Source organism: Pseudophryne corroboree, chromosome 9 (assembly GCF_028390025.1).
Source record: "Pseudophryne corroboree isolate aPseCor3 chromosome 9, aPseCor3.hap2, whole genome shotgun sequence".
Classification (NCBI taxonomy): domain Eukaryota; kingdom Metazoa; phylum Chordata; class Amphibia; order Anura; family Myobatrachidae; genus Pseudophryne; species Pseudophryne corroboree.
The window spans coordinates 94,902,457-94,929,668 of record NC_086452.1 but is presented as its reverse complement, the minus strand read 5'-3'; the positions used below and the strand labels follow the sequence as shown (position 1 = coordinate 94,929,668).

The window sequence follows — 27,212 nt, the reverse complement described above, 5'->3', positions numbered from 1 at the left end:
GGGTAGAGTTATTTAGATGTGACTGACGTTTTAAAACTCTCAGTCAAAGCTGCTGATGATCAGCAGCTCTGACAACCCGCATTTTAGTAAATCTACCCTTTGGGGCAAGTCAGTTCAGCATTATAGCCGTGATATGTCATTCAGAATAATGGATAGCAGCCACAACCCATGCAGTTACTCTTTCCTGCCTGGGGTGTCGCTCTCTGATTTGGTGTTGAGATACAGACCAGAGTGTGCTAGAAGCACAAGAGCAGAGGGCAACACCCCAGGCAGGAAAGAGGAACTGCACAGCTTGTGAGAGGTGCAGGGTGCTAGAGTGAACACAAGGTGCGCATAAAAACCTGAGATGGACAGCCTACCGTAAACGGCTGGTATGTGCGCACTTAATTGACCCCTAAAGATGTTCATAATGTTGTACATTTACCCTCTATGTTAGAAACATAGAATATGACGGCAGATAAGAAGCTCTTGGCTCATGTAGTCTCCCCCTTTTTTAACCTTTTGGTAACATCAATAAAAAGAAACATAAAATTTGACGGCAGATGAATGTTTTTTAAACACACACACACACACACACACACACACACACACACACACACACACACACACACACACACACACACACCTCTCTCAATGAACTTAGGGCCTGATTCAGACCTGACCACAGGTCTTTGTCCACACACAGATTCCCAATTATTGTGAATCTGCGGCTGCACAAGGTCTGTTCCGTGTATGTGCAGAATGGGCCTTGCGATCTCGTCTGCACTTCTCCGCTGTTTGACAGGCAGCGGCGTTTAGGGGGTAGGGAAGGGGTAAGCCTGCGTTGCCCCCCCTTTTTTGGGATGGTAGAAAAAGGGGTCTGCGTTTTACCACGCAGACTCCCTGACCTCACAGCCCCCGCTTCCATGGGCCAGCTGAGTAAGCTGGAGCTTTCTCAGCTGGTCATCTGCGTGGAGGATCCCAGCTTGCGGCGTCGGTTGCAGTGCTGGGATCGCAGCAGCATGCAGGAGGCGTCTCTTCTACTGAGATGTCTCCTGCATGTCCCGCCTTCAGATCTGATGGAAATACAGTGCTACTTGCATGCAGTATTGCATTTCTATCCATCTCTGAATCAGGCCCACATATTTTCAGGCCTGCCAGTAGATGGCGCTACATGCTTATTTATGCAATTATACACAGACATGAATATGTGTTGCAGAGCCCAAACCAAGTGACAGGATTGTCCCATACCGTATGTGCCAGGTATCTAGTGATTCTATAGTGTAAGAATAAAGAGGTTCAGTATGATTTACCGATGGACACAATACAGACAGTCATAATCCTGACAGCCAGTGACCTAGTCAAATACTGACACGGTTAAAATACCGACATGTATTATTATGCCGACATGTGCAAAATGCTGACATGGTCAGAATACCGGCATTTGAAATGCCGACATGTCAAAATATCAACATGAGTTTTTCTGTTTTTTTATGTCAATGCCTACACAGGTCGACATTAGGTCAAGAGTGCAGCGTCCTCTCTTTGCCACTCCGAAACTACTGTAATGTCTAATTTGAGACACAGGAGGTGAGCGTAACACAGTGACATTGAAGGTGCTAATTATACCCCTTCGTCACTGAAATGGAAACACACAGGTCTGCGGCTTTTTGCGGAACCTAAACGTTTCTGTGCGGTATGTGGTCGTTTACCTCACGGTAAAAACGGGTTATAATAGGATAGCCTGATAATACCATCAAGCAAAAATCACATTAAGAGACCGTTTCTGCTGTGCAGTATATTGGCAAAATGTTTTATTTGGTAAAGAAGAAATACAGTACAAGATGTTACACACATGCCGTACCATGATATCATATTCACAGCATGATTGACCCGGGTAACGGGGTAGTGTAAATGGGTGACCCGGGTCATCCGACCTCGGTCCTGTTAAAAGCATAGGAGCGCCGACACTCCAAGCGCCGGCAGACCGATGAAGTGACAGGGGCCGACTCGAGAATCACCCGGGACAAGGTAGCGGTGTAAACAGTATCTGACCCAGGTTTGAACCTGATACCAAACGGGGATGGACCTGGGATTTCAGTGGAAAAGGGGTCCCAGTGACAGATCGACCTGGCACAGAAAAGCACATTGAATAGCTGCAGGAAAACTATAAGACACAATGAAATGACACAATGAAGTGAGTGCTAGTTTCAGATAGATGACACATTTATTGCCTTTATACATGGAAAATATGCCCTGCGCCCTCTAACAGGACTGGTCACTTCAGATCGCTAGTACATTAAACAGCTCGTTAAAAAAAGTTACTTTATCAAAACCCCACGACTCCCCGTAGCAAAAACAAATGTGTTTGTGCTAAGTGTTAGACATTCTACATCGCAGAATGCCACAATCCCGACCAAACTGCGCTCTCCCATCAGTCACTGGACCACGCTACTCATCACCCGGGCACCCTGGTGGCACCACGGAGACTGCGGTCTGACAGATGGGGAGCACATGCTCACTGTACAATCTGCGTCCATTTCTTTATCTGCACTATGTACAATACATATAAATATAGATTTCGTTTATTATTGCTCTTCTCTTACAATTAATAGCCGGAGGCCCCTAAGGTTCAGATGTTTTAACATCGACGACATTTTCCGTTGTATTCTCAATAAGAAACTTTCCGCAGGCCTCGTATGTGCTGGAGAAATCGGATGACAGTCCCGCAATGTTGGTTGTGACACGTGAGACAAGTGCTGGAGTAAACTGGTTGTAATAGGCAATCTGCAGAGGAAGTTACAATAAAACATAATACATTATCTTTACAGCCATGAAATACTGATTAAGTCTATTGCAATCATCCTGTAGCCTCTGCCAACGGGATACATTGGCCAGGTCCCCAATTACCAATGATCAGTGACAGTTCTCCACCACACTCGTTATATTGAAGTGATGTGAAGCTCACCTGTGTAGACTTGTTAGATTGCTATATCCCAGAAATAGTTAGTGATGAGGTTTGCTTTTTAAAAATATATATTTGGGTCCCATATTTTTTTGTCTACGTTATCTTAATCTTATTCTGGAAATCAGAATTTATTGAAACCCAAGACTTGGAGGCAGGAAAGTGGCATCACCTGGCATGCCCTAGCTATGAGCCAGGAAGGTGGCTATATAGAGACTATTACACTGCATTTTACAGGAAATGTACTTAAAATTAATGTTATGAGAACCTTTTACTTATGTAGAGACACTGTAAAAAAAAAAAAGCAGACCTAAAATATTCACAAAAGTAGTTTTCCATTAAAACAGCATTAACAATGTCTATTTATATTTATAGCTGTATATACAGTATGCATTTTACATAGAGGTGTTTGACACCACAGTATTTCTGCGCCAGTTTAATGGAAGTCTCACAACACTGCTCTGTGCTGTTAGGGGACCCTGCTCCTTCCACTATCTAACTCTCAGGCTGTGAGCCTCATTTAAAAAACACACTTTCTTCTAAGCACAAGGACCAGGCTCTGAGCTTTTGCCTTGTAAATGATTTCCGCTTTAAAAAAACTTCTAGATCGGCCGGCAACCCGCACCTCCGGCAAACTCATACCCTATTACATACAGTACGTCCCTGTGTGTGAATGCATACTGTGTGCACTAGGCAGGCAACTGCACTATTGCATGGTTACACATGAGAGGCTACTTGCCTTTATTCACCCTCCTTCAAGCATAGCACTGTCTCTGTCACACATAGGGCCTAATACAGCTTGAGTTGTAGTTTGGATAACTACAACTCTTTTCTTTAACATGTGGCGGGTTGCCCGGCACAGGGCAAAGCCGCCCGCATATAGTGTCCTGCCCCCCCGAACCCCAGCGCTAACATGCGAGCGCATTGCTATACAGTGATGCACTCACGTGATTAAGGTAGCCACCTACCTACGCAGCATAGCTGGGTAGTCAGTCAGAGGGCCGCCATCTTTTGGGGCACAGCTGCTGCATGTGACGCCACGCAGCCGATACAGCCCGCCCCTCCAACAGTCCGGACACAGCTGCGTTGTCTGGACCGGGCCCCTTAAATGGAGCGTCGACGCCCACAAAACACACCATTCCCGCCCCCCTCTAAGTCTGCCTGCATCGTTCATCGCTGGTGCCTCCACACTGCACGATATGAACGTTATCTCGTTCATTAATTAACAAGATCGTTCATGTCGTGCAGTGATGTCGGACAGTGTGTAGGGCCTATTAGACTGCAATCTCAGTTTACAACCTTGCATATGCGCGCACTGGCAGCAAGCGATTTCAGCACTTTTGCGTCTGAACCTGAATCGGACCCATAGTCCTGCACTCACTAACAATCACATATGCTGATGTAACAGGGTTGCCACGGAGGACTGCTGGTACTGGTGAGGGTGCAGCTCATGTTGTTCCACTATGAGGCTGACGAAGGTGTTTGAAATGAAATCTCGTCAGTGTGTGTTGAGTGAGGCTATGGGGCAAGGTGTGTGTGTGTGCGCATGCATGTGGCTATGGGGCAAGGTGTTTGTGTGTGTGTGTGTGTGTGTGTGCGCATGCATGTGGCTATGGGGCAGTGTGCGTGTGTTCGGCCATAGAGTAGTGTGTGAGGGGGAGGGGCGGACTGCCTTTTTTTATCAATCCTGGGCCCTATAATTTCTGATGACAGTCCTGCCCTCCAATACTCTGATAAGGGTCAGGGGGCGCTCACACGGGTCGTCAAAACAACAGTAGAGGAATTTGGAGCTAACATTAGCCGCTTCTAGTCTTACCTCCAAAATGCAGATCCTCTCCTTCTCCTGGCCACTATTCTGTAGCTGTGGACTGGCCAACAGACTGGTACTAATATAACAAGAGATTCACTACACCCTCCATGATAACTATGTACAGGAGTTAGAACTCAGAAGACTTTGTGCCACCATCTATTACTAAGAATAATACCTTTGTCCGCGATCCTTCGGACCAGATACAGAAGCCAGAGCAGAGGGTCTCCCCGCGGGTGTACTCCTCGCAGGGAGGATGTGTTGGGAGAGAAACAGATCGAAAAGCTACAACAAAAGGGTCCCTGTAGGAGAGAACGTCATCACTTTAGAGCATGCTGCAAATCCCCTATGGGAAAACTGGAACATGTGAGTCACAAGGCAAATGATCTTAATACATTTAGAATATGGTTGGTAATGGGGATTTGCCCTATAGAAGCAAATGGACTTTTTTCCGTGATTCCCACTGATTGGATCCCTCACGTCATCCCCTGCATCACTTGACGCATGCTCAGGACTCTCAGGTCCTAAATCCGGAAGTCCTTTGTGATTTTTTTCAAGCATATGGCATTATTAAACTCCGCTATGCTTGTGAAAAGTGGCGGGATGAGGCCATGAATCATGCATCCTGCCCTTAAGGCCATACATGGATGGAGAAACGTCATCTACCATATGGCTGGTTCGTTCATCTAAAGATGCACTAGTTGGTATTTCGGCACCTACGGACCCTGACAGTGAGCGTCTCAGTCCTTGGATGTACACCAGGGAAGGCCTTTGTAGCAGTATTTGTATAAAGTCGCAGGTGGGCGGCCACCAAAAACCATGGATGCATCTGACTCAGACCCAATATTTCTTATTATCGAATTGAACAAGTGGCTTAGACTATAGTTCGGTTTCCTTACCCAGTGGCGCAGGGTGGCCTCTGAGAGGCCAAGATGATGAAATCTTGTAGTTTGCCATCTGCTCCACACACCGTGCTGACTACATGATAAATAGCGTCATCTTCATTCACCTGCTGCAGGAGACGACATTCCCTAAAGAGAAATCATGGTCTTTAGAGACACAGCAGAATATCTCAGCCCTTTACTTCATTTGTGTTCCTGCACTCACTTAAAGTTAGTGTCCCACTCATGCCGACGCCTCAAGTCAGAGAGCAGGTTGAAGCTTTGTCTTGCACCAATGGACACCCTCATGTCAACCCTGAAGGACAGAAATTTGTCATCCTCCAGTGTGTATAGCCGAACCTGTAGGGGACAATATATCATTATACATTGCTGCCACTAACCTATATTTTACACAGTATTTAAACTAAAAAATATTTAGGAATACTAAAAACGTGTAGCACCTCTGTCTGACCTATGTCAAACCAAGCCTTGCCTTTGCGAAAAGAGGATTTTAATTACCTACCGGTAAATCCTTTTCTCGTAGTCCATAAGGGATACTGGGATCACTGAATTACGATGGGTATAGGTGGGGTCCAAAGTAGCCGGTGCACTTTAAATTTCTTCAACATGGTGTGCTGGCTCCTCCCCTCTATGCCCTCCTTCACAGCTCAGTCTAGGAAAACTGTGCCCGAAGGAGAAGACATACTTGAGAGGAGGAAACATAACAAGACACGAGTGGTGAGAGCAATGAACCAGCACACAGCAACAACGGAACTAGCAACCGCTAGTGAAACTAGAAAACAGCAACAGCTGTAATGAATAACTTCACACCAGAACAACAACTTGCAGGAAAGAGGAAGCACAGAGGCGGGCACTCAGTATCCCTTACGGACAACGAGAAAAGGATTTACCGGTAGGTAATTAAAATCCTCTTTTCTCTATCATCCATAAGGGATACTGGGAACACTGAATTACGATGGGGACGTCCCAAAGGTCCCAGAACGGGTGGGAACGTACTGAGATGCTGTAACACCGTACGTCCAAACTGGACATCATTTGTGGCCAGGGTATCAAACCTGTAGAACTTGACAAACGTGTTTGTCCCTGACCAGTTAGCAGCTCGGCATAGTTGCAGAGCCGAGACACCACAGGCAGCTGCCCAGGAAGAACCCACACACTTGGTAGAGTGGACCTTGACAGACCTAGGAACAGGTAAGGCCGCAGAAGCATGGGCCTGTTGAATAGTAAAACAAATCCAACGGGCAATGGATTGTTTGGAAGCAGGAAGACCTTTCTTGCGAGCATCACAGAGGACAAACAATGAATCAGATTTTCGGACCGTCGCAGTCCTCTTGACGTAAATCATCAGGGCTCGCACCACATCCAAGGACTCAGGAAGAGAGGCCATAGCCGAAGCCGCCGGAACCACAATAGGCTGATTCAGGAGGAACGCTGAGACCACGTTCAGCAGGAACTGTTGACGGGTCCTGACCTCTGTCCTATCCGCATGAAAAACCAGGTAGGGACTCCTACAGGACAAAGCACCCAGTTCTGAAACACGCCTGGCTGAAGCCAAGGCTAGAAGAATCACTGTCTTCCACGTGAAGAATTTGTCTTCCACTGACATCAGCGGCTCTAACCAAGAGGATTGTAGGAATGTCAGAACCACGCTGAGATCACAAGGAGCCGTAGGCGGCACAAAGGGAGGTTGAATACGCAGGACGCCCTGCAGGAACGTCTGTACCTCAGGCAGAGCTGCCAATTTCTTCTAGAAGAAGATGGACAAGGCCGAGATCTGAACCTTGATGGAGCCCAACCGTAGGCCCATATCCAAGCCAGCTTGTAAGAAACACAAAAAGCGCCCCAGACTGAATTCCGCAGCTGGACATCCTCGGCCCTCACACCAGGAGACGTAACATTTCCATATACGGTGGTAATGCTTCGACATGACAGGCTTCCTGGCCTGAATCATGGTGGTAATGACCTTATCCGGAATCCCCTTCGTAGCTAGAATGTTCCGCTCAACCGCCATGCCATTAAACGAAGCCGCCGTAAGTCCGGGTGGACGAACGGCCCTTGCTGAAGATCCTCCCATAGTGGGAGGGCCCAGGGTTCTTCAACTGCCATGGCCAGAAGATCCACATACCAGACTCTTCAAGGCCAGTCGGGGGCAATGAGAATTGCCTGTGCCCCCTCTCTTCAGATTCATTTTAGGATCCGGGGGAGTAAGGGAATCGGAGGAAACAGGTACACCAGCTGATAATCCCATGGTGCTGTCAGCGCGTCCACCGCCGCTGCTAGAGGGTCCCTCGTCCTGGAACAATAGCACGGAAGCTTGTTGTTGAGCTGGGAGGCCATCAGATCGATCTGGGGATGTCCCCAGAGATCCATTATCATCCAGAACACCTGTGGATGCAGGCCCCTTCTCCTGGGTGGAGGTCGTGACAGCTTAGGAAGTACGCCTCCCAGTTGTCCACTCCTGGAATGAAAATGGCTGACACCGCCCTTGCATTCCTTTCGACCCAAAGGAGAATCTTGGATACTTACCTCATGCAGGCCCTGCTCTTTGTTCATCCCTGTCGATTGACGTATGCCACTGCCGTGGCATTGTCCGACTGAACTTGAATGGCTTGACCTTGGAGCAGATGAGCTCCGTGCAGCAGAGCATTGTAGATCATTTTTAGTTCCAGCATGTTTATTGGAAGGGACACCTCGAGTTCTGACCACCTTCCCTGGAACTGTGCCCCTTGGGTAACAGCGCCTCAGCCTCGAAGGCTTGCGTCCGTGGTCACAAGAATCCAACCCTGGATCCCGAAGCTCCTCCCCGCCAAGAGGTTGGCGGGCTGTATCCACCACAGAAGGAAGATCCTGGCTTGTGGGGACAGACAAATGACTTGGTGCATCTGCAGATGCGAACCCGACCACTTCTTCTTCAGGAGGTCCAGTTGGAAGGTCCTTGCATGAAACCTGCCAAACGTAATGGCCTCGAAGGAGGCCACCATCTTGCCCAGCAGATGGGTGCAAAAATGTACCGAGACCATGTGTGGTTGTAGAACCGCTCGAACCAACACCTGAAGAGCTTCCGCCTTGTCTGCAGGGAGGAAAACGTTTTGAGCTAGGATCAGGTGTCCAGGATCATTCCGAGGAACTGGAGGCTCCAGGTGGGATTTCTGAAAGTTCAGAATCTAACTGTGGCTTGACAACAGGGATGTTGTGCGGCAGATGCTGTCCATCAGTATTTCTTTTGACCTTGCTTTTATTAGCAGATCGTCCAGGTAGGGGACAATGTTCACCCCCTCAATCCTGAGCTGAAACATCATCTCCGCTATAACCTTGGTGAAAACCCTCGGGGCTGTGGATAAGCCGAAGGGTAGCACCTGGAACTGGTAGTGTTCCTCCATCAGAGCAAAACTGAGGTACATCTGATGAGGCTGCCATATTGGGACATGGAGGTAGGCGTCCTTTATGTCCATAGAGACCAAGAATTCCCCCTCTTCCAGACCTGAGGTCACTGCTCTCAGAGACTCCATTTTGAACCGGAAAACCCACAGATATGGGTTTAACGATTTGAGGTTCAAAATGGGTCTCACTGAACCGTCCGGTTTTGGCACTACAAAAAGGCTGGAGTAATATCCCTCACCTTGTTGTTGAGGTGGCACAGGAACAATGACCTGGGTCAGGGTTAACTTTTGAATGGCTTCCTGCAATGTGAAACGCATGGTTTCTGAAGCTGGTAAACCTGACTTGAAAAACCTGCGAGGTGGAAGACTTTCGAATTTCAGCTTGTAGCCGTGGGAGATCAGATCTTTTACCCAGGAGTCCTGGCAGGAGCTGTTCCAGATGGAGCTGAAAAATCTCAGACGAGCTCCCACCCTGAGGTCCCCCTGGAGTGGAGGGACACAGTCATGCAGAGGGTTTGGAGGAGCCAGAGCTGACACTCTGGTCCTGAGATCCTGTGGTAGCTGGCTTGTGAGACTTACCTCTGGAACCTCGTGCCACATTGGAGGCACCTCTGGCTTTACCCTTAAAGCGCGCTGTCCGAAAGGACTGCAGAGAAGGTCCAGTGTAAGAGCCTCTAGGTGGCGGAGCAGCTGAGGGGAGAAACGTGGACTTTACAGCTGTCGCCTTCGAAATCCATGTATCCAATTCACCACGAACAGCCAATCACCGGTGAAGGGTAAAGCTTCCACACTCTTTTTAGACTCAGCGTCCGCTACCTACTGGCGTAACCACAATGCTCTGCGTGCAGAGACCACCATGGTAGAAGGACGTGCATTAATAACACCGATTCCCTTGATGGTATCGCAAAGGAAGCGGGCAGACTCCTGAATATGCTGAACCAGCAGTACTAAGTCGGCTAGGGACTTATCCCCTGCTAAGCCCTCCTGAATGTTACCTGCCCAAGTGTGTATGGCGTGCGTCACCCAACATCCTGCAATAACAGGCCTTTGGGATGCCCCCGCTGCAACATAAATAGATTTTAAAGTTGCTTCTATTTTCCGGTCTGCTGGTTCCTTTAAGGCCGTAGCCCCTGAAACTGGTAAAACAAGTTTTTTTTAACAGGCGTGACACAGATGCGTCCACCGCCAAGGGAGTTTCCCAAACCTTACGCCCTTCCTGGGCAAAAGGGAAGGTGGCTAACCATTTTTTAGACACTTGGAATTTTTTTTTATCAGGAGAGGCCCATGGCTCCCTGAAAAGGTTGTCCAGTTCCTATGAGTCAGGAAATGTGACCTGTGCCTTTTTCTGCGCAGAGAAAAAGGATTGCTGCACCTCAGAGTCATTACTAGGGACATTTAAAACATCTCTTATTGCAATAATAAGGGAGTCTACACCCTGTGCAGAAGAGGAATCATCTAACTCAGTATTTGATTCCAGCTCCTCCCCCTCTTCCACCTCCGGTACCTCCTCCTCGGATTCCGAGAGGATATCGGGTAACCCCCTTTTTTGGGGTAAAGGATTAGAGAGAGGAGAAACACGTCTGCTATCTGCCCTGTCCTTTGTCAGAGCAGCTATAGACTGTTGTAACTGCTGCCTTTCTTGCCTTGCAGTAGTTTAGCTCATGTGACATGTCAGCCATCATGGTTTTAATTGAACTGAGCCAAGAAGGCTCCTGCAATTCACCCCCAGAAGCCCCACTAGTTTGTGAAGGCTGACTGCATTGTTAACACATGATGAAATCTGCAGGATAGGGGAAAAATAAAATTTTACTCACCGGTAAATCTATTTCTCGTAGTCCGTAGTGGATGCTGGGGACTCCGTAAGGACCATGGGGAATAGACGGGCTCCGCAGGAGACTGGGCACTCTAAAGAAAGATTTAGTACTACCTGGTGTGCACTGGCTCCTCCCTCTATGCCCCTCCTCCAGACCTCAGTTAAGGAAACTGTGCCCAGAAGAGCTGACATTACAAGGAAAGGATTTTGGAATCCAGGGTAAGACTCATACCAGCCACATCGTATAACTCGAGATAAACTTACCCAGTTAACAGTATGAACAACAAACAAGCATCACTCAACTGATGCCACATAACATAACCCTTTAGTAAGCAATAACTATATACACGTATTGCAGAAAGTCCGCACTTGGGACGGGCGCCCAGCATCCACTACGGACTACGAGAAATAGATTTACCGGTGAGTAAAATCTTATTTTCTCTTTCGTCCTAGTGGATGCTGGGGACTCCGTAAGGACAATGGGGATTATACCAAAGCTCCCAAACGGGCGGGAGAGTGCGGATGACTCTGCAGCACCGAATGGGCAAACTCAAGGTCCTCCTCAGCCAGGGTATCAAACTTGTAGAACTTTGCAAATGTGTTTGAACCCGACCAAGTAGCAGCTCGGCAAAGCTGTAATGCCGAGACCCCTCGGGCAGCCACCCAAGAAGAGCCCACCTTTCTTGTGGAATGGGCTTTCACTGATTTTGGATGCGGCAATCCAGCCGCAGAATGAGCCTGCTGAATCGTGCCACAGATCCAGCGAGCAATAGTTTGCTTTGAAGCAGGAGCACCCAGCTTGTTGGATGCATACAGGACAAACAGCGAGTCAGTCTTCCTGACTCCAGCCGTTCTGGTCACATAAATCTTCAAAGCCCGGACTACGTCAAGCAACTTGGAATCCTCCAAGCCACCAGTAGCCGCAGGCACCACAATAGGTTGGTTCAAATGAAAGGATGACACCACCTTTGGCAGAAATTGCGGACGAGTCCGCAATTCTGCCCTATCCATATGGAAAACCAGATAGGGGCTTTTACATGACAAAGCCGCCAATTCTGACACACGCCTAGCCGAAGCTAAGGCCAACAGCATGACCACTTTCCACGTGAGATACTTTAGCTCCACGGTCTCAAGTGGCTCACACCAGTGGGATTTCAGGAAACTCAACACCACGTTAAGATCCCAAAGTGCCACTGGTGGCACAAAAGGGGGCTGAATATGCAGCACTCCCTTAATAAACGTCTGAACCTCAGGCAGTGAAGCCAGTTCTTTTTGGAAGAAAATGGATAGGGCCGAAATCTGGACCTTTATGGACCCTAATTTCAGGCCCATAGTCACTCCTGACTGTAGGAAGTGCAGGAATCGACCCAGCTGGAATTCCTCTGTAGGGGCCTTCCTGGCCTCACACCAAGCAACATATTTTCGCCATATACGGTGATAATGCTTTGCTGTCACATCCTTCCTAGCCTTTATCAGCGTAGGAATAACTTCATCCGGAATGCCTTTTTCCGCTAGGATCCGGCGTTCAACCACCATGCCGTTAAACGCAGCCGCGGTAAGTCTTGGAACAGACAGGGCCCTTGTTGTAACAGGTCCTGTCTGAGAGGCAGAGGCCACGGGTCCTCTGTGAGCATTTCTTGCAATTCCGGGTACCAAGTCCTTCTTGGCCAATCCGGAACAATGAGTATTGTTCTCACTCCTCTTTTTCTTACAATTCTCAGCAACTTTGGTATGAGAGGAAGAGGAGGAAACACATAGACCGACTGGAACACCCACGGTGTTACTAGTGCGTCCACAGCTATCGCCTGAGGGTCCCTTGACCTGGCGCAATATCTTTTTAGCTTTTTGTTGAGACGGGACGCCATCATGTCCACCTGTGGCAGTTCCCATCGATTTGCAATCTGCGTGAAGACTTTTTGATGAAGTCCCCACTCTCCCGGGTGGAGGTCGTGCCTGCTGAGGAAGTCTGCTTCCCAGTTGTCCACTCCCGGAATGAACACTACTGACAGTGCTAGTACGTGATTCTCCGCCCAACGAAGAATCCTGGTGGCTTCTGCCATTGCCACCCTGCTTCTTGTGCCGCCCTGGCGGTTCACATGGGCCACTGCCGTGATGTTGTCTGACTGAATCAGCACTGGTTGGTTTCGAAGCAGAGGCTCCGCTTGACTCAGGGCGTTGTATATGACCCTTAGTTCCAGGATATTGATGTGCAGACAAGTCTCCTGACTTGACCACAGCCCCTGGAAGTTTCTTCCTTGAGTGACTGCCCCCCATCCTCGGAGGCTTGCATCCGTGATCACCAGGACCCAGTCCGGTATGCTGAACCTGCGGCCCTCGAGGAGGTGAGCACTTTGCAGCCACCACAGAAGAGACACCCTGGCCCTGGGGGACAGGGTGATCAGCCGATGCATCTGAAGATGCGATCCGGACCACTTGTCCAACAGATCCCACTGAAAGATCCTCGCATGGAACCTGCCGAAGGGAATGGCTTCGTATGACGCCACCATCTTTCCCAGGACTCGCGTGCAGAGATGCACCGATACCTGTTTTGGTTTTAGGAGGCCTCTGACCAGAGTCACGAGCTCCTGAGCCCTCTCCTCCGGGAGAAACACCTTTTTCTGGTTTGTGTCCAGAATCATGCCCAAGAAGGGCAGACGCGTCGTACTAATCAGCTGCGACTTTGGAATATTCAGAATCCAGCCGTGCTGTTGCAACACTTCCTGAGAGTGCTACGCTGATCAGCAACCGCTCCCTGGACCTCGCCTTTATGAGGAGATCATCCAAGTATGGGATAATCGTAACCCCTTGCTTCCGAAGGAGCACCATCATTTCCGCCATCACCTTGGTAAATATTCTCGGTGCCGTGGACAGGCCAAACAGCAACGTCTGGAATTGGTAATGACAGTCCTGTACCACAAACCTGAGGTACTCCTGATGAGGTGGATAAATGGGGACATGCAAGTACGCATCCTTGATGTCCAGATACACCATAAAATCCCCCTCTTCCAGGCTTGCAATGACCGCTCTGAGCGATTCCATTTTGAACTTGAATCTTTTCAGATAAATGTTCAGGGATTTTAAATTCAATATGGGTCTGACCGAACCGTCCGGTTTCGGTACCACAAACATTGTGGAATAGTATCCTCTTCCTTGTTGAAGGAGGGGAACCTTTACCACCACCTGCTGGAGATATAACTTGTGAATTGCCGCTAACACTACTTTCCTTTCTACGGGGGAAGCTGGCAGGGCCGATTTGAGGTAACGGTGAGGGGGCATCACTTCGAATTTCAACTTGTATCCCTGAGACACAATCTGTATAGCCCAGGGATCCACCTGTGAGCGAACCCACTGATGGCTGAAATTTCGGAGACGCGCCCCCACCGCTCCTGGCTCCTGTGGAGCCCCAGCGTCATGCGGTGGATTTAGTGGAAGCCGGGGAGGACTTCTGTTCCTGGGAACTAGCTGAATGGTGCAGCTTCTTTCCTCTACCTCTGCCTCTGGCCAGAAAGAACGCACCTCTGACCTTCTTGCTTCTCTGTGATCGAAAGGACTGCATTTGGTAATACGGTGCTTTCTTAGGCTGTGAGGGAATATATGGCAAAAAGTTTGACTTCCCAGCCGTAGCTGTGGAAACTAGGTCAGAGAGACCGTCCCCAAACAATTCCTCACCCTTGTAAGGTAACACCTCCATGTGCTTTTTGGAGTCGGCATCACCTGTCCATTGCCGAGTCCACAGGACCCTTCTGGCAGAAATTGACATTGCATTTATTCTAGAGCCCAGTAGGCAAATGTCCCTCTGGGCATCCCTCATATATAGAACAGCGTCTTTTATATGCCCCAGGGTCAGTAAAATGGTATCCTTGTCTAAGGTATCCATTTCCTCAGACAGATTATCTGTCCATGCTGCTACAGCACTACACATCCAGGCCGACGCAATAGCCGGCCTCAGTATAGTACTTTCCTGCTTCCTATCTGCAGGATCCTTTAGGGCGGCCGTATCCTGTGACGGCAGGGCCACCCTTTTAGATAAGCGTGTCAGAGCTTTATCTACCCTAGGGGAGGATTCCCAGCGCATCCTGTCCGTTGGCGGGAAAGGGTACGCCATAAGTAACCTTTTGGAAATCAGCACTTTCTTATCGGGGGAATTCCATGCTTTTTCACATAATTCATTTAACTCATGTGAAGGGGGAAAAGTCACCTCTTGCTTTTTCTCCCCATACATATACACCCTTTTGTCAGGGACAGGGTTTTCCTCCGATATGTGCAATACATTCTTCATTGCTATAATCATGTATCGGATGGCTTTAGTCATTTTAGGCTGCAACTTTGCCTCATCGTCATCGACACTGGAGTCGGAATCCGTGTCGACATCTGTGTCAACCAACTGGGATAGTGGGCGCTTTTGAGACCCTGACGGCCTCTGAGCTGCAGAATCAGACACGGGTTGAGACCCTGACTGATTATCCAACCTTTTATGCAAGGAGCTTACGTTATCATTTAACACCTTCCACATATCCATCCAATCAGGTGTCGGCGGCGACACCACAGTCACTTGCACTTGTTCTGCCTCCACGTAACCGTCCTCGTCAAATATGTCGACACAAACGTACCGACACACCGCACACACACAGGGAATACTGTAATTGAGGACAGGACCCCACAAGGCCTTTTGGGGAGACAGAGAGAGAGTATGCCAGCACACACCCCAGCGCTATATAACCCAGGGATTACACAGTAACTTAGTGTTTACCCAGTAGCTGCTGTTTATGATAATTTGCGCCTAAATTTATGTGCCCCCCCTCTCTTTTTACCCTTTTTCTACCTTGATACTGCAGGGGAGAGCCTGGGGAGCTTCCTCTCAGCGTAGCTGTGAAGAGAAAATGGCGCTGGTTAGTGCTGAGGAAGAAGGCCCCGCCCCCTCAGCGGCGGGCTTCTGTCCCGGGTCTGTGTAATAAAATGGCGGGGGCTCGTACATATATACAGTGCCCAGCTGTATATATGTGTCTTTTTGCCAAGAGGTATCCTAATTGCTGCCCAGGGCGCCCCCCCCCTGCGCCCTGCACCCTACAGTGACCGGAGTGTGTGGGTAGTGTGGGCGCAATGACGCACAGCTGCAGTGCTGTGCGCTACCTCATGTGAAGACAGGAGTCTTCTGCCGCCAATTTCGATGTCTTCTTGCTTCTGCCGGCTTCTGACTTCTGGCTCTGCGAGGGGGACGGCGGCGCGGCTCCGGGAACGGACGACAAGGACAGGTCCTGTGTTCGATCCCTCTGGAGCTAATGGTGTCCAGTAGCCTAAGAAGCGCAACCTAGCCGTAGTTAGTAGGTTTGCTTCTCTCCCCTCAGTCCCACGTAGCAGAGAGTCTGTTGCCAGCAGAAGCTCTCTGAAAATAAAAAACCTAACTAAAATACTTTCTTATTAGCAAGCTCAGGAGAGCTCATTAAAAGCACCCAGCTCTGGACGGGCACAGATTCTAACTGAGGTCTGGAGGAGGGGCATAGAGGGAGGAGCCAGTGCACACCAGGTAGTACTAAATCTTTCTTTAGAGTGCCCAGTCTCCTGCGGAGCCCGTCTATTCCCCATGGTCCTTACGGAGTCCCCAGCATCCACTAGGACATTAGAGAAATCTGGTGTGACACACAGCACACACAACCTTTTTCACCATGCTGACAGAGGACATTAACATACACACAGATACACAGAGACACAGTGTACAAGCAAGCCTGCCCAGCCCAGTATGTGTGGAGATACACAGAGATGAGGAACCAGCACACAGCCGGATACTAACAATTGAAGTGCTAGCATAAGGCAATTTGGTGTACAGTGCGTGAGGAGCCTAATACAAAGGTCCCACAGCTGGCTCTCCCCCTTAACTACACCCCTGTACCAGTGTCTGGCCGTGGAGTATACTGTGGAGGAGCTGGCAGCCTGCAGCAGCACTGTGAGTACAGGAAATGGCGCCAGGAAGACGCTGGTCCCGCTCTGATGAAGCTCCGTCCCCTGCAATGGCGCCGGAGCTAACTGTTATTTATACTGGCAAAAGTCCCCATATAGTGTAAAAATGCAAGTACATGTACCCCATTCCGCTATTATTGGCCAGTCTGCGTGGGGGGGCTATGGGATCACCCCAAGGGGAGTCCGTATGCCCACTCCGCACAATGAACCGGGCCCCTGCAAGCGGTGTCGCCGGTTGTTACTCATCACTCTGATGACCTTCAGGCTCTGTACTGGGGGTGTGCGGCGTGCTGCGGGTGTGTGTGCGAGAGCGCAATGCCTGCGGTACACTGACCCTCAGAAAATAACAAACAGAAATTAAACTGAAGACAAACTCTCTCTGGAGCTACAGAGCGTGCATCATCTCCTGAGGGCACATTTGTCTAAACTGAGCTGTGAGGGAGAGCATAGAGGGGAGGAGCCAGCACACCCTGTTGAAAAAATGTAAAGTGCACCGGCTCCTTTGGACCCCATCTATGTCCATCGTAATTCTGTGTTTCCAGTATCCCTTATGGATGATAGAGAAATAAGATATTTAAAGGTGCCCTGTAATGGCTGTCTGAGAATGTGCAGAGAGTCATGGCATTTACACGACAAAGAGAGGATGAATTGGTGTTATATACGGACTCTGGGCCTGATTGAGGTTGGATCACTAATCCAACCGCAAAAATTACTAAAATGATGCAGGCGCATGCACAGCGCCCGCCCTGCGCATGCACCCGCATTTTTTGTAGGGGCCCGCAGAAAATGCAAATTAATTAGGCAGAGGCATTCGCGGGGCAGGGGGGAGGCCGTCAACGCTCTGTTTCCTAGGCGGAGACGGAGCGTTGCAGGGGCGTGGCAGCAAAATGGGGGGCATGGCGGAGCACACGGGGACATGACAGGGCATGATCAGGGTGGCTGCGTGATGCAACACACAGCCGCCATGATCAGAAAAATGGCGGCGGGATTCCTGCGGGTGCAGCTAAGATGCGCCGGCAGGAGGGTTCCTTAATTATAGCGATTAAGCAGTAGGCGGGGGGGGGAGCGGTGGTCAGCTTGCTGGAAAGCCTTGCCCTGCGATGGTCGGCCCCCAGCATGCGATCACAATGATTGCAAATTCTGATACTTAACAGAATTTCCAATCCAACCTGAATCAGGCCCTATATGCTTCTTTTCCTCGCGGACGTCCAGAGCTCAATGGACTAGCTGCTTTGATTGGTTTTGACCCATTCTCAGGTCTCAAAATTTAGCTGGGACAAATGTAGTTTATTCCCTGTATCTGGGTCCCTTCTGGATTTCCCATTCTCTCACTTTCCACTGCAATGCATTTCAGGAACCTGGGAATTTGGTTTTTTTCCCATGTTTCAGACTATATCCACCCAGTTAAAATAGTTCTCTAACCTAACATTTTCTGGTTTTTCGAAATTGATCAGCTTCTGTCTTCTCTCATCTGGGGGTGTTGGGCTAAAGTTAATCTTTGAGGGCTGTGCAGGACTAAGGATAGGGTGACCTGACTTACAGTGGCCTCCATTGTGAATTTGGGGGGGGGGGGGGGGCAGTCACATTTTCCTTTGCAGGTGCTATTGTGTGGTAACTCTCATACTGCTGCATGTATAGTGGTTCGAGCCTGTAAGATCTGTGGCAAAGGTGCTCTATATCATATCTTCCTCAGCCAAACATTTTTTTTATTATTGTTTTATGAAATCCTGAAGTGAAGCTCCCATTTAAGTTAGTTACAGTGTCTTTAAACAGATTTGGGGGTCTCAATACTGCAGCACTCAAGCACAAAAACATTATTACCACAGTCCCTTGTGTTTCCAATACACACTTCCCTACTCCATTTATCAAAGTGTAACCTTTGAGTGAATGCAATTGAGGCGGTCATTTTGTGAGTGATAACAATATTAATGAGGATATATTCCATTTACTAACCACACAGCTATACTCACTCAAGACTTCATACTCCTACCTTATCAGACATGTGGACTCCCGTATTTATCATTATTTTCACCCACATAACTGCTGTCTCTATTATTAGTAAGCAACAGTCACTGCCATTCCTTGCCACCATGTACTATAATTATATTATTAAATATTACAGGGTATCTCACCTTATTAGTTCTTTTAGATTCTTTGGTATGAGAGCTCACAGATGTAGACAAAAACAACAACAATAAGCAATACAGGCGAGCCATTTTTGCAAGTAGAAATACAGTGAAAACAATATGTATAGGTTGAACGGAAAATAGACAGCCTCATTAGTTCTTAGTGAAGAGCCTGCATAGTCTCGTGTATAACTAGCCACAAAATGGCTTCCTTCATTGTGTAAAGGCAGCCATGTTTTCCATGAATCTATCCACATCCAAATAAACTTTAATGCTTACCTCTTCCAGATACATAAATTAGGAAGAGAAAATTCAGTCTCTCCCCAAACCCTGACATTTTACATCCATTTGACTAGTGCAGTTAATACAAGGGAATAGACAGTCATACTCAGTACCTTATTAATTTCTGACGTCAGGACCCAGTCCGTTTTGGACACTAGCATCTTCAATGCAGAAACATTGTTGTAACTGAGATAAACCTGCAACAAGAAGTCCATTAAAGGAGTTATCTGCCATTATACAAAATGTCACATGACCATGCAGAGTAAAATAAATAAAATGGTGAAATTACAGCATACGTATACATATATACATTGAGCGGAAATACTTTTGGAGGTTGTCAGAATGGATCTATTTATTCCAGAGAATGGAATACTGCCATATCCCGAGTCTCACTGGAGTCACTATTTCCGTTCAAATATTCAGATATGCAGTGATTTCTGTTGTGCAGCTATTATTCAGCAATCTTATGCAAAGCTGCAGACATTCTGCTCATGAGAACAGGACCCAATAAATGGGGATATTCCTACTGTTGCCAGGCTGCTAACACACACAATTATGAATGGCAGAAAGTAAACAAAAAGTCACTGCAAAGTCTGGAGTTGTTTGGTATGTTGGTGATCAGAAGACTGACCGCAGCATCATGATTGTGAGAATCCTAACAGGATTCCTCCAACCCTAACCCTTCCCGCAGCCTAAACCTAACCCCACCCCCCTCCACTGCAGCCTAACCCTAACTGGTGGTGCCTAAACCTAACCCCCCCATCCCACAGCCTCAACCTACGCCTCCACCCCCTGCAGCCTAACCCTAGCCTAAGCCTAACCCTCCCTGGAGCAGCCTAAACCCCCCCTTCCCCCCTCCACACAGCCTAAACATAACCCCCCTGTTCTCGCAGCCTATCCCTCCCTCAATAGCCTAAGCCTAACCCCCCACCCCACCCGCTGCTTACCTCTCCGGCGGCCCGGCAGTGTCTCGAATGGGATCCCGGGTGTCGGGATGCCAGCGCTGGGATTCAGATCAGTGTTGAAATTCCAGCGTCAGTATTTCGACTACTGGAATACTTAACGTTGGGATCCTGACTGGATCCCGTCTGGAGTATTTACACTTTAAAGCAGGAACGTCCCAAACTTACATACACTAAGTTTACTTAGGAAGGCTCCATTCTGGACAGCTCACCTATCAAGAACCCTAGACCTTTTTGCACTCTCTAGGCTCCACCACCTTGATGAGCATCTAAAGACGCCTATGTGCACAAAAATGGTTCATGACCCGAAAGGGCACAGGACAATTTCTTACACGTTCATAAAGTGACCTTCAATAGTGCAAAACCCGTCCTGTCAGAGGTTTCAGTGCAACCAGCAGTTGTTCCTCCAATCAGATGTTTAATGATATGCCACTACACATTTTATACATCACCTTACAGTATATAATAAAAAATACTGTGTATAAAAGTATACCCTTGTCCTTAACAACTTACAATGTAGTTGAATAGTTGGTGCACCTATGTCTTGATCCTACAGTATCACAAGACCACCTGTCAGGATCCCGCCGCCGGAATACCGGCACATGGAAGGAGAATATAACCTGTGGTGTGCGCAGCGAGCCACCGTGCCTGCAAGGGGCTTTCTAGCACTTGCCTCGTTGCTGGCATATTGACGGACGGGATGTCGCTGACGGTATCTTGACAGACGGCATCCCGGCCGCCCGTTCACAGTATGTATTCCGTGATATTCAGTTATAGTCTTCCCAGGACCCAGGTTGCCCATAATAGGTATTTGGGACTGGTCTTTCTGGCACATTTGAACTGCAATCTGCTGTCAGTTGGATATAAAACAACCTTGATTGCTAGATTTGGAGGTGTATGTTGGCATCTTAAGTAAAATAAGAACGGTTATGACTAGATCTACAATGCTGCTAGTGGTAAAAGGTATAGGCATGTCATATTAGACTTGAAGACTGATAATGGAAAAGTTTAATCACATCATAGAAATATACAGTACGAGTTTAAAAAAATAAAATAAAAACAACTCAGACGTCAATAAATTAAAGGGAAAAAAATGTCACAGTGACAGAAAACATGTTACTTTTTAGGAGCCTCCATTAAGGCAGCATCCAGTCAGCAATAGTCATTAAGGACTAATTCATACACACAAACAGCTTCTGCAGCAGGTATTAATGTATTTTGTATTGATAGGTTGAGTTCTCTATTTCCTATGCCCTATTGTTCTGTCCCGAGACGAATGGGCTCATTTATCAATGAGTGATAAATTTCACTGGGAGTGATAAATTGCACCAGCCAATCAGCTCCTAACTGCCATGATACAGACTGTGTTTGAAAAATGACAGTTATGAGCCGATTGACTGGTACAATTAATCACTCACAGTGAAATGCATCATTCATTGATAAATGAGCCTATAATATGTTTACGGTTTGGTAAGATTAGGTGCATTTACCTGTTGGAGTAGGAGAGTCTCTCTCCGCTTCATACAGGCCTTGCTCTGGGTGTCAGAGCCACGCCTCCATGAGATTCACATTTACGTGAATGAGAAGTGCACTGGGGAGGGGCAATGACAACTCTGCCTTAAGTTCTGCTGGAGTAAAATATTCTACTCTATTCATTGTACCTTACCTTGTATCTTAGATCCCCTAATTCCACCTCAAACCAACTTTTAACTTTTAGTTTTGGGTGGAAAAAGCCTCAAATGCTGTTTGGAATAAATACATCCACATACTGGAATCATTTGTAAGTTACCTGATTACTTGGATCCCAAGGGACTGACAGGGGCACCTCTGATTGCTTGCAAGATATAACATATTTGCTGTTGGTAGAAAAGAAACTGGGTAAATATAAAAAAGCAGCACTAATTTATCCCTTTACTATAATAGTAGCCTACAAGTCATCTTTTTCCTTAACTAATGCCCCTCGCTGACTGGTAGAAGTGTTTTGCAAGTAGCTCACACTCCCTTCTGGAGCTCTGGTGATGATGTGTGTACACGGTCAGCCCAGGAGAAGGCTGACAGTCACCTGCATCCCCTGACAGGCTTTAAGCTCAGCAGAGCTGTGGTAGTGACCAATTCGCACTATAGACAACCACTGGATGTAATTTATATTTCTGGGGTAATGAAAAGAGAGAGACATCAAGAGCAGAGATGGCATGGGGATCTTATCAGCTGTGCTATCCCGGGTGTTAGAACTCTCGATTATATGGAGCAAAAATACACATATACTTTCATCGTTTTCACTTAGTTTTCATAATAAGAAGTGTGATGACATACTTCGATTAGAATCACTAGTCCATTGTACGTATATATCTATATATATATATATATATATATATATCTACATAGTATAAAATAAAGTCCCCAGTTGGCATCTGTCGGTTTGTTCAGGCTAATCTTGAGAAACACTGGACGGATTTTGATGCGTTTTTCACAATTCTATAGGGCATTTGCCGTGGAACGTTTAGGTGTATGAAACATTCATCTATGACAAAAGGGAGCTGATCAGTGATGATAGTAATAATAGTAAATTTGCTGATGGCAAAGTGAAGACACATTTAAACCACTAGAGGGCAGCATTGATTAGTACATTTTACTGACAAAAGCACATTGCTAAATAGTGTACAAAATAAACCCATGGAGATGATTCAGACCTGATCGTAGATGTGCTAAATTTAGCACATCTACGATCAGTTTCTCTGACTGTCGGGGGGACGCCCGGGCACAGGGCTAGTCCGCTCCGCATGTCAGGCACTACTGCCCCCCCTTCCCCCCCACGGGTGCGAAAGCATCGCATGGCGACGATGCTTTCACACCTGCCATTTAGCTCCCTGCCCGGGCAGCCTAGCTGCGCTGGCAGGCAGGCAGCTAAGCGCGTGACATCACACAGCCCACCCTCACAACTGTCCGGACACGCCTGTGTTGTCCGGACTGCTCCCTACCAACGGCATTCTAACGCCGTTGGCACGCCCCCTCCCGCCCCGCAAACGCCTATGCCTGTCAAACAGGCACAGGCGATCGCACCAGTGAGATGCTTTTGGCATCTCACTGGGACTCACTGGTGCGCAAGCGCAGTGGGCACGCAAAGCCTTCAGAGTGTGACTGCTGCCGTTGCAACGATCGCCTCTGAATCACCCCCTATGTTACTGGACATTGCGATCTCTTCATCTCTAATAAAATAAAGGAGACCATTTATCATTGCATATTTGCGGCTTAACCCTAAAAAGCACCCATTTTTGGGGGTTAACCTCAAATATGAAGTATCCCCTGAATGTATAACAGAGGGACCACAGGAGATATCTCTGATACATTCTGCAATCCCCCCATTTCCACCGGCAGCCGCAGCCCCCATAGATTTCTATGGGGAATGGAATGCTGCCAGATTTACCAATGGAGATTGGCCCCCGCAGGTACCGCCATGTGAAGATGGTGGTAGCCCACTGTAGCCTATGCGGCTTTCACAATTCTGTAGAGCATTTGTCAAGGAAGGTTTAGGTATATGAAAAATTAATCTATGACAAAAGAGAGCCGAGCAGTGAGGATTTTAGTAAAGCACGTTAAAGAAGAAACAGACGTTCCGAGAGCTTTCTTGTCTTACGCTGCCTAAACCGTTAAATATAGTCAAAATTGCTCCTGTGCGAAGCCGGGGCGAGTCATTAGTATCGCGATAGATAGATAGATAGATAGATAGATAGATAGATAGATAGATAGATAGATAGATAGATAGATAGATAGATAATCTATATTGCCCATTTCGTACGAGAACTGCCATGGTTCAGTGGAAACATCATATTTTTTTTAAATAGTATCAATTAATTAAACATACTCTGTTGAAGGAGCAGTAAAACAAATAAAAGTCAATGTATAATTAATTACAGTACTTTAAGTTTCAGATAGAAAACAACATATAGCTGTATTTTGTTACTGCTATGGCTATTTACCGGTCCAGTCTTATTTTCCTGCGTGCAATTGCTTCACGATATCGTCTTTCTCCATCCTGGGAAAAAAAAATATTAGTGTTATAGTACCAAAGTGTTATAAAATAATAAAGGCGGCTGTACAGAAATGGGAATGGACAAGTTACAGTAGTAGCATCTATTGCTCGTCCTTTTAAACATTCCCGGTGAATTAATATGCAAAGTGGCTTTGTCAGCAACACGGCTGAAAGCCGCTAGGTTTTGGGTTAAATCTATTATTTCACAATGTCACTGGTCTCCAGCAAACTGATCCATAGGGGTACAGTCCACAATATTTAATGATTAGGCAATAGGTCTTCCTGGAAATCTGACAGCCCTCAGTGTATAATACACTCACATACTGGGCAGGGTGCATCAACATGGATTTTGTGGTTAAACCTCCAAAAATGACATTTTCAGAATTTGGTGTTTACTGCATATGCATCATGCTTGGACCCAGTATGTAACGCCATCTTTAGATGGCTTTACACAATAGACGCAAAAGGGATTCCTTCCGCATTGCCCTCTGAGAGGGATCAAATCAGATCCCTCCCAGCACTCCGTGTGGTGCTTGCGCCATGTGAAGCATGCTCAGACGGACTCCTGGGTCCTAAACCTTCAAGACCAGTGATTGCAAAGGGTAGCCCTTAATGGGAGAGCTGTCCTTGCTGAAATCTTTACATAGTTACATAGTTTATGAGGTTGAAAAAAAGATAATTTGTCCATCGAGTTCAACCTATTTGTGGTCTCCTACGCTGTATTATTTTTAGGAGTAATTTTATCTGTTGTGAAAGTCGGGTGTTTTGTTTATTCCTTTTTTTTTTTTTTTTACTATAGTGCGTGATCTACACACCATGACCCTGTATATCCTTATCCATTAGGAACTTATCTAGCCCATTCAAAAAAGTATTGACAGAGTCTGAAATTACTACTCTATCTGGCATGGAATTCCAAACATGTATTGTCCTTACTAAGAAGAAATCTTTCCGTCTCTGTGTGCGAAATCTCCTCTCTTCTAACCTAAGTGGATGTCCACGTGTCCTCTGATTTGCTCTTGCCAAAAACAGATCCCTGCAAGCTCTGTGTATTGTCCCCTTATATATTTGTAAATGTTAAATCATGTCCCCTCTTAATCTCCTCATTTCCAGTGTAAACAAGCCTAGCAAGCCTTTACTCATATTCCAGCGTCTCCATCACCCTAATCAGTTTGGTCGCCCTCCTCTGAACCTTTTCTAGTTCCAGGATATCCTTTTTGTAGTATGGTGCCCAAAATTGTGTACAGTATTCAAGATGTGGCCTCACTAGGGATACATACTTTGCTAATAAATGTTATATACATACCTTGCTTATACATACCTTGCTAATAATAGGATTTTGGTACTTACCAGGTAAATCCTTTTCTTTGAATCCATAGGGGGCACTGGAGTACTCTTGGGATATGGACGGCTTAGCAGGAACAAAGGCTCTGAATATTTAAATTTAGAACTCTCCACCCCTCCATATCCCAGAGTACCTCAGTGTACTACCTCAGTGTTTTTTACTGAGCCGAACAGGAACTATAGAGAGGTTGACAATGGAGAATTCTTATAACATAACGGACAACAACAAAGTTGACACCTAACGTTACTGCCAACGAAACAGTTGACACCATAACCGATAGAACTTTATAATTTGAACCAGTCAGTGAAAATGTGTTACCATAAGATCCCCTGAGCTTAATACAACCCAGGTAAAACTGCTCTGGGTGGGCGTCCAGTGCCCCCTATGGATTCAAAGAAAAGGATTTACCTGGTAAGTACCAAAATCCTATTTTCTTTTTCATCCACTAGGGGTCACTGGAGTACTCTTGGGACGTACCAAAGCTTCCCCCGTGGGCGGGAGAGCTGTTTGACACCTGTAACACTAGGCGGCCAAAGCTAGATGCTGATGCCGCAAACGTATCAAACTTGTAAAAGCGCACAAACGTGTGCACTGAAGACCATGTAGCCGCACGATCAAGCTGTGTTGTAGAAGCTCCACGACCAGCTGGCCATGACGTTCCCACAGAACCTGTGGGATGAGCTATTACTGATGTAGGCGACTGTAACTTAGCCTTAAGGTAAGCCTGACGTATAGTCAGTTTTATCCATCTGGATAAGGTCTGCTGAGAAGCTGGCCAACCCCACTTGGCAGCATCATAGAGAACAAACAACGTATCCGTATTACGAACTGTAGACGTTCGGGACATATAAACGCGTAATGCGCGTACCACATTCAGAATTCTAGAATGTGCTGTCAACACAGGAACCACTATTGGTTGATTGATGTGAAAAAATGACACTAGCTTTGGTAAGAAATCGGAAATCGTCCGAAGTTACGCTCTGTCATCAGGAAACACCAAATACGGTGGCTTGCAAGACAAGGCACCCAAATTTGAAAAACGCCTTGCCGAAGCTAAGGCTAGAAGAAAAAACATTTCCCAAGTCAGAAACTTAATATCCACTTGCTGTAAGGGTTCAAAATATGAAGACTGTAAGAAATCTGAACCCAAATTCAAGTCCCATGGCGCTGTAGGTGGGATAAATGGAGGCTGTACTCTGAGGACACCCTGCAGAAAAATGTGTACCGACGGCAATGGAGCCAATCGTCTTTGAAAATAAATTGACAACACAGATACCTGCACCTTCAGTGTAGATAAACGCAGTCCTCCATCCAACCCCGTCTGTAAAAATAACAGAATACGGGTAACTTAAAAAATGATGTCGGAAACTTCCGAGCTTCACACCAACCTATATAGGCACGCCAAATTCTGTAATAATGAGCTGCCGTAACCGGCTTCCTAGCTCGTAACATGGTTGGTCTAACCGATACTATAATGCCCTCTCTTTCTTCTGAAGAGGGCGGTCTCAACAACCACCTCGTCAACCGCAGCCGCGATTAATAGGGGTAAAAGAACGGCCCCTGTTGTAACGGGTTGGACGTAGTATGAGTGGCCAAGGATCGTCTGCGAGTAGTCCTCGGAGAATCGAGAACCAAACTCTCCGAGACCCATGAGATATCACTAGTATGA

At 47.1% G+C, this 27,212-nt stretch overlaps 1 protein-coding gene across 3 annotated transcripts in view; it reads right to left on the bottom strand.

The window, feature by feature from the left end:
* Positions 1-2,187: 2,187 nt before the first annotated feature.
* ACOT11 (acyl-CoA thioesterase 11) overlaps positions 2,188-27,212 on the bottom strand; it is a 62,138-nt gene continuing 37,113 nt past the window's right edge. For 2 of the 3 annotated variants that reach the window (XM_063939649.1, XM_063939648.1), the window contains exons 10-16: positions 24,149-24,204; positions 21,961-22,027; positions 19,323-19,436; positions 5,859-5,992; positions 5,651-5,782; positions 4,930-5,053; positions 2,188-2,766 (exon numbers count right to left, since the gene is read on the bottom strand). In XM_063939649.1, coding sequence (XP_063795719.1) covers positions 2,605-2,766; positions 4,930-5,053; positions 5,651-5,782; positions 5,859-5,992; positions 19,323-19,436; positions 21,961-22,027; positions 24,149-24,204 — 789 coding nt within the window. In that variant the 3' untranslated portion in view covers positions 2,188-2,604. The remainder of the gene's footprint in view (positions 2,767-4,929; positions 5,054-5,650; positions 5,783-5,858; positions 5,993-19,322; positions 19,437-21,960; positions 22,028-24,148; positions 24,205-27,212) is intronic. The other variant, XM_063939650.1, reaches the window with a different exon arrangement.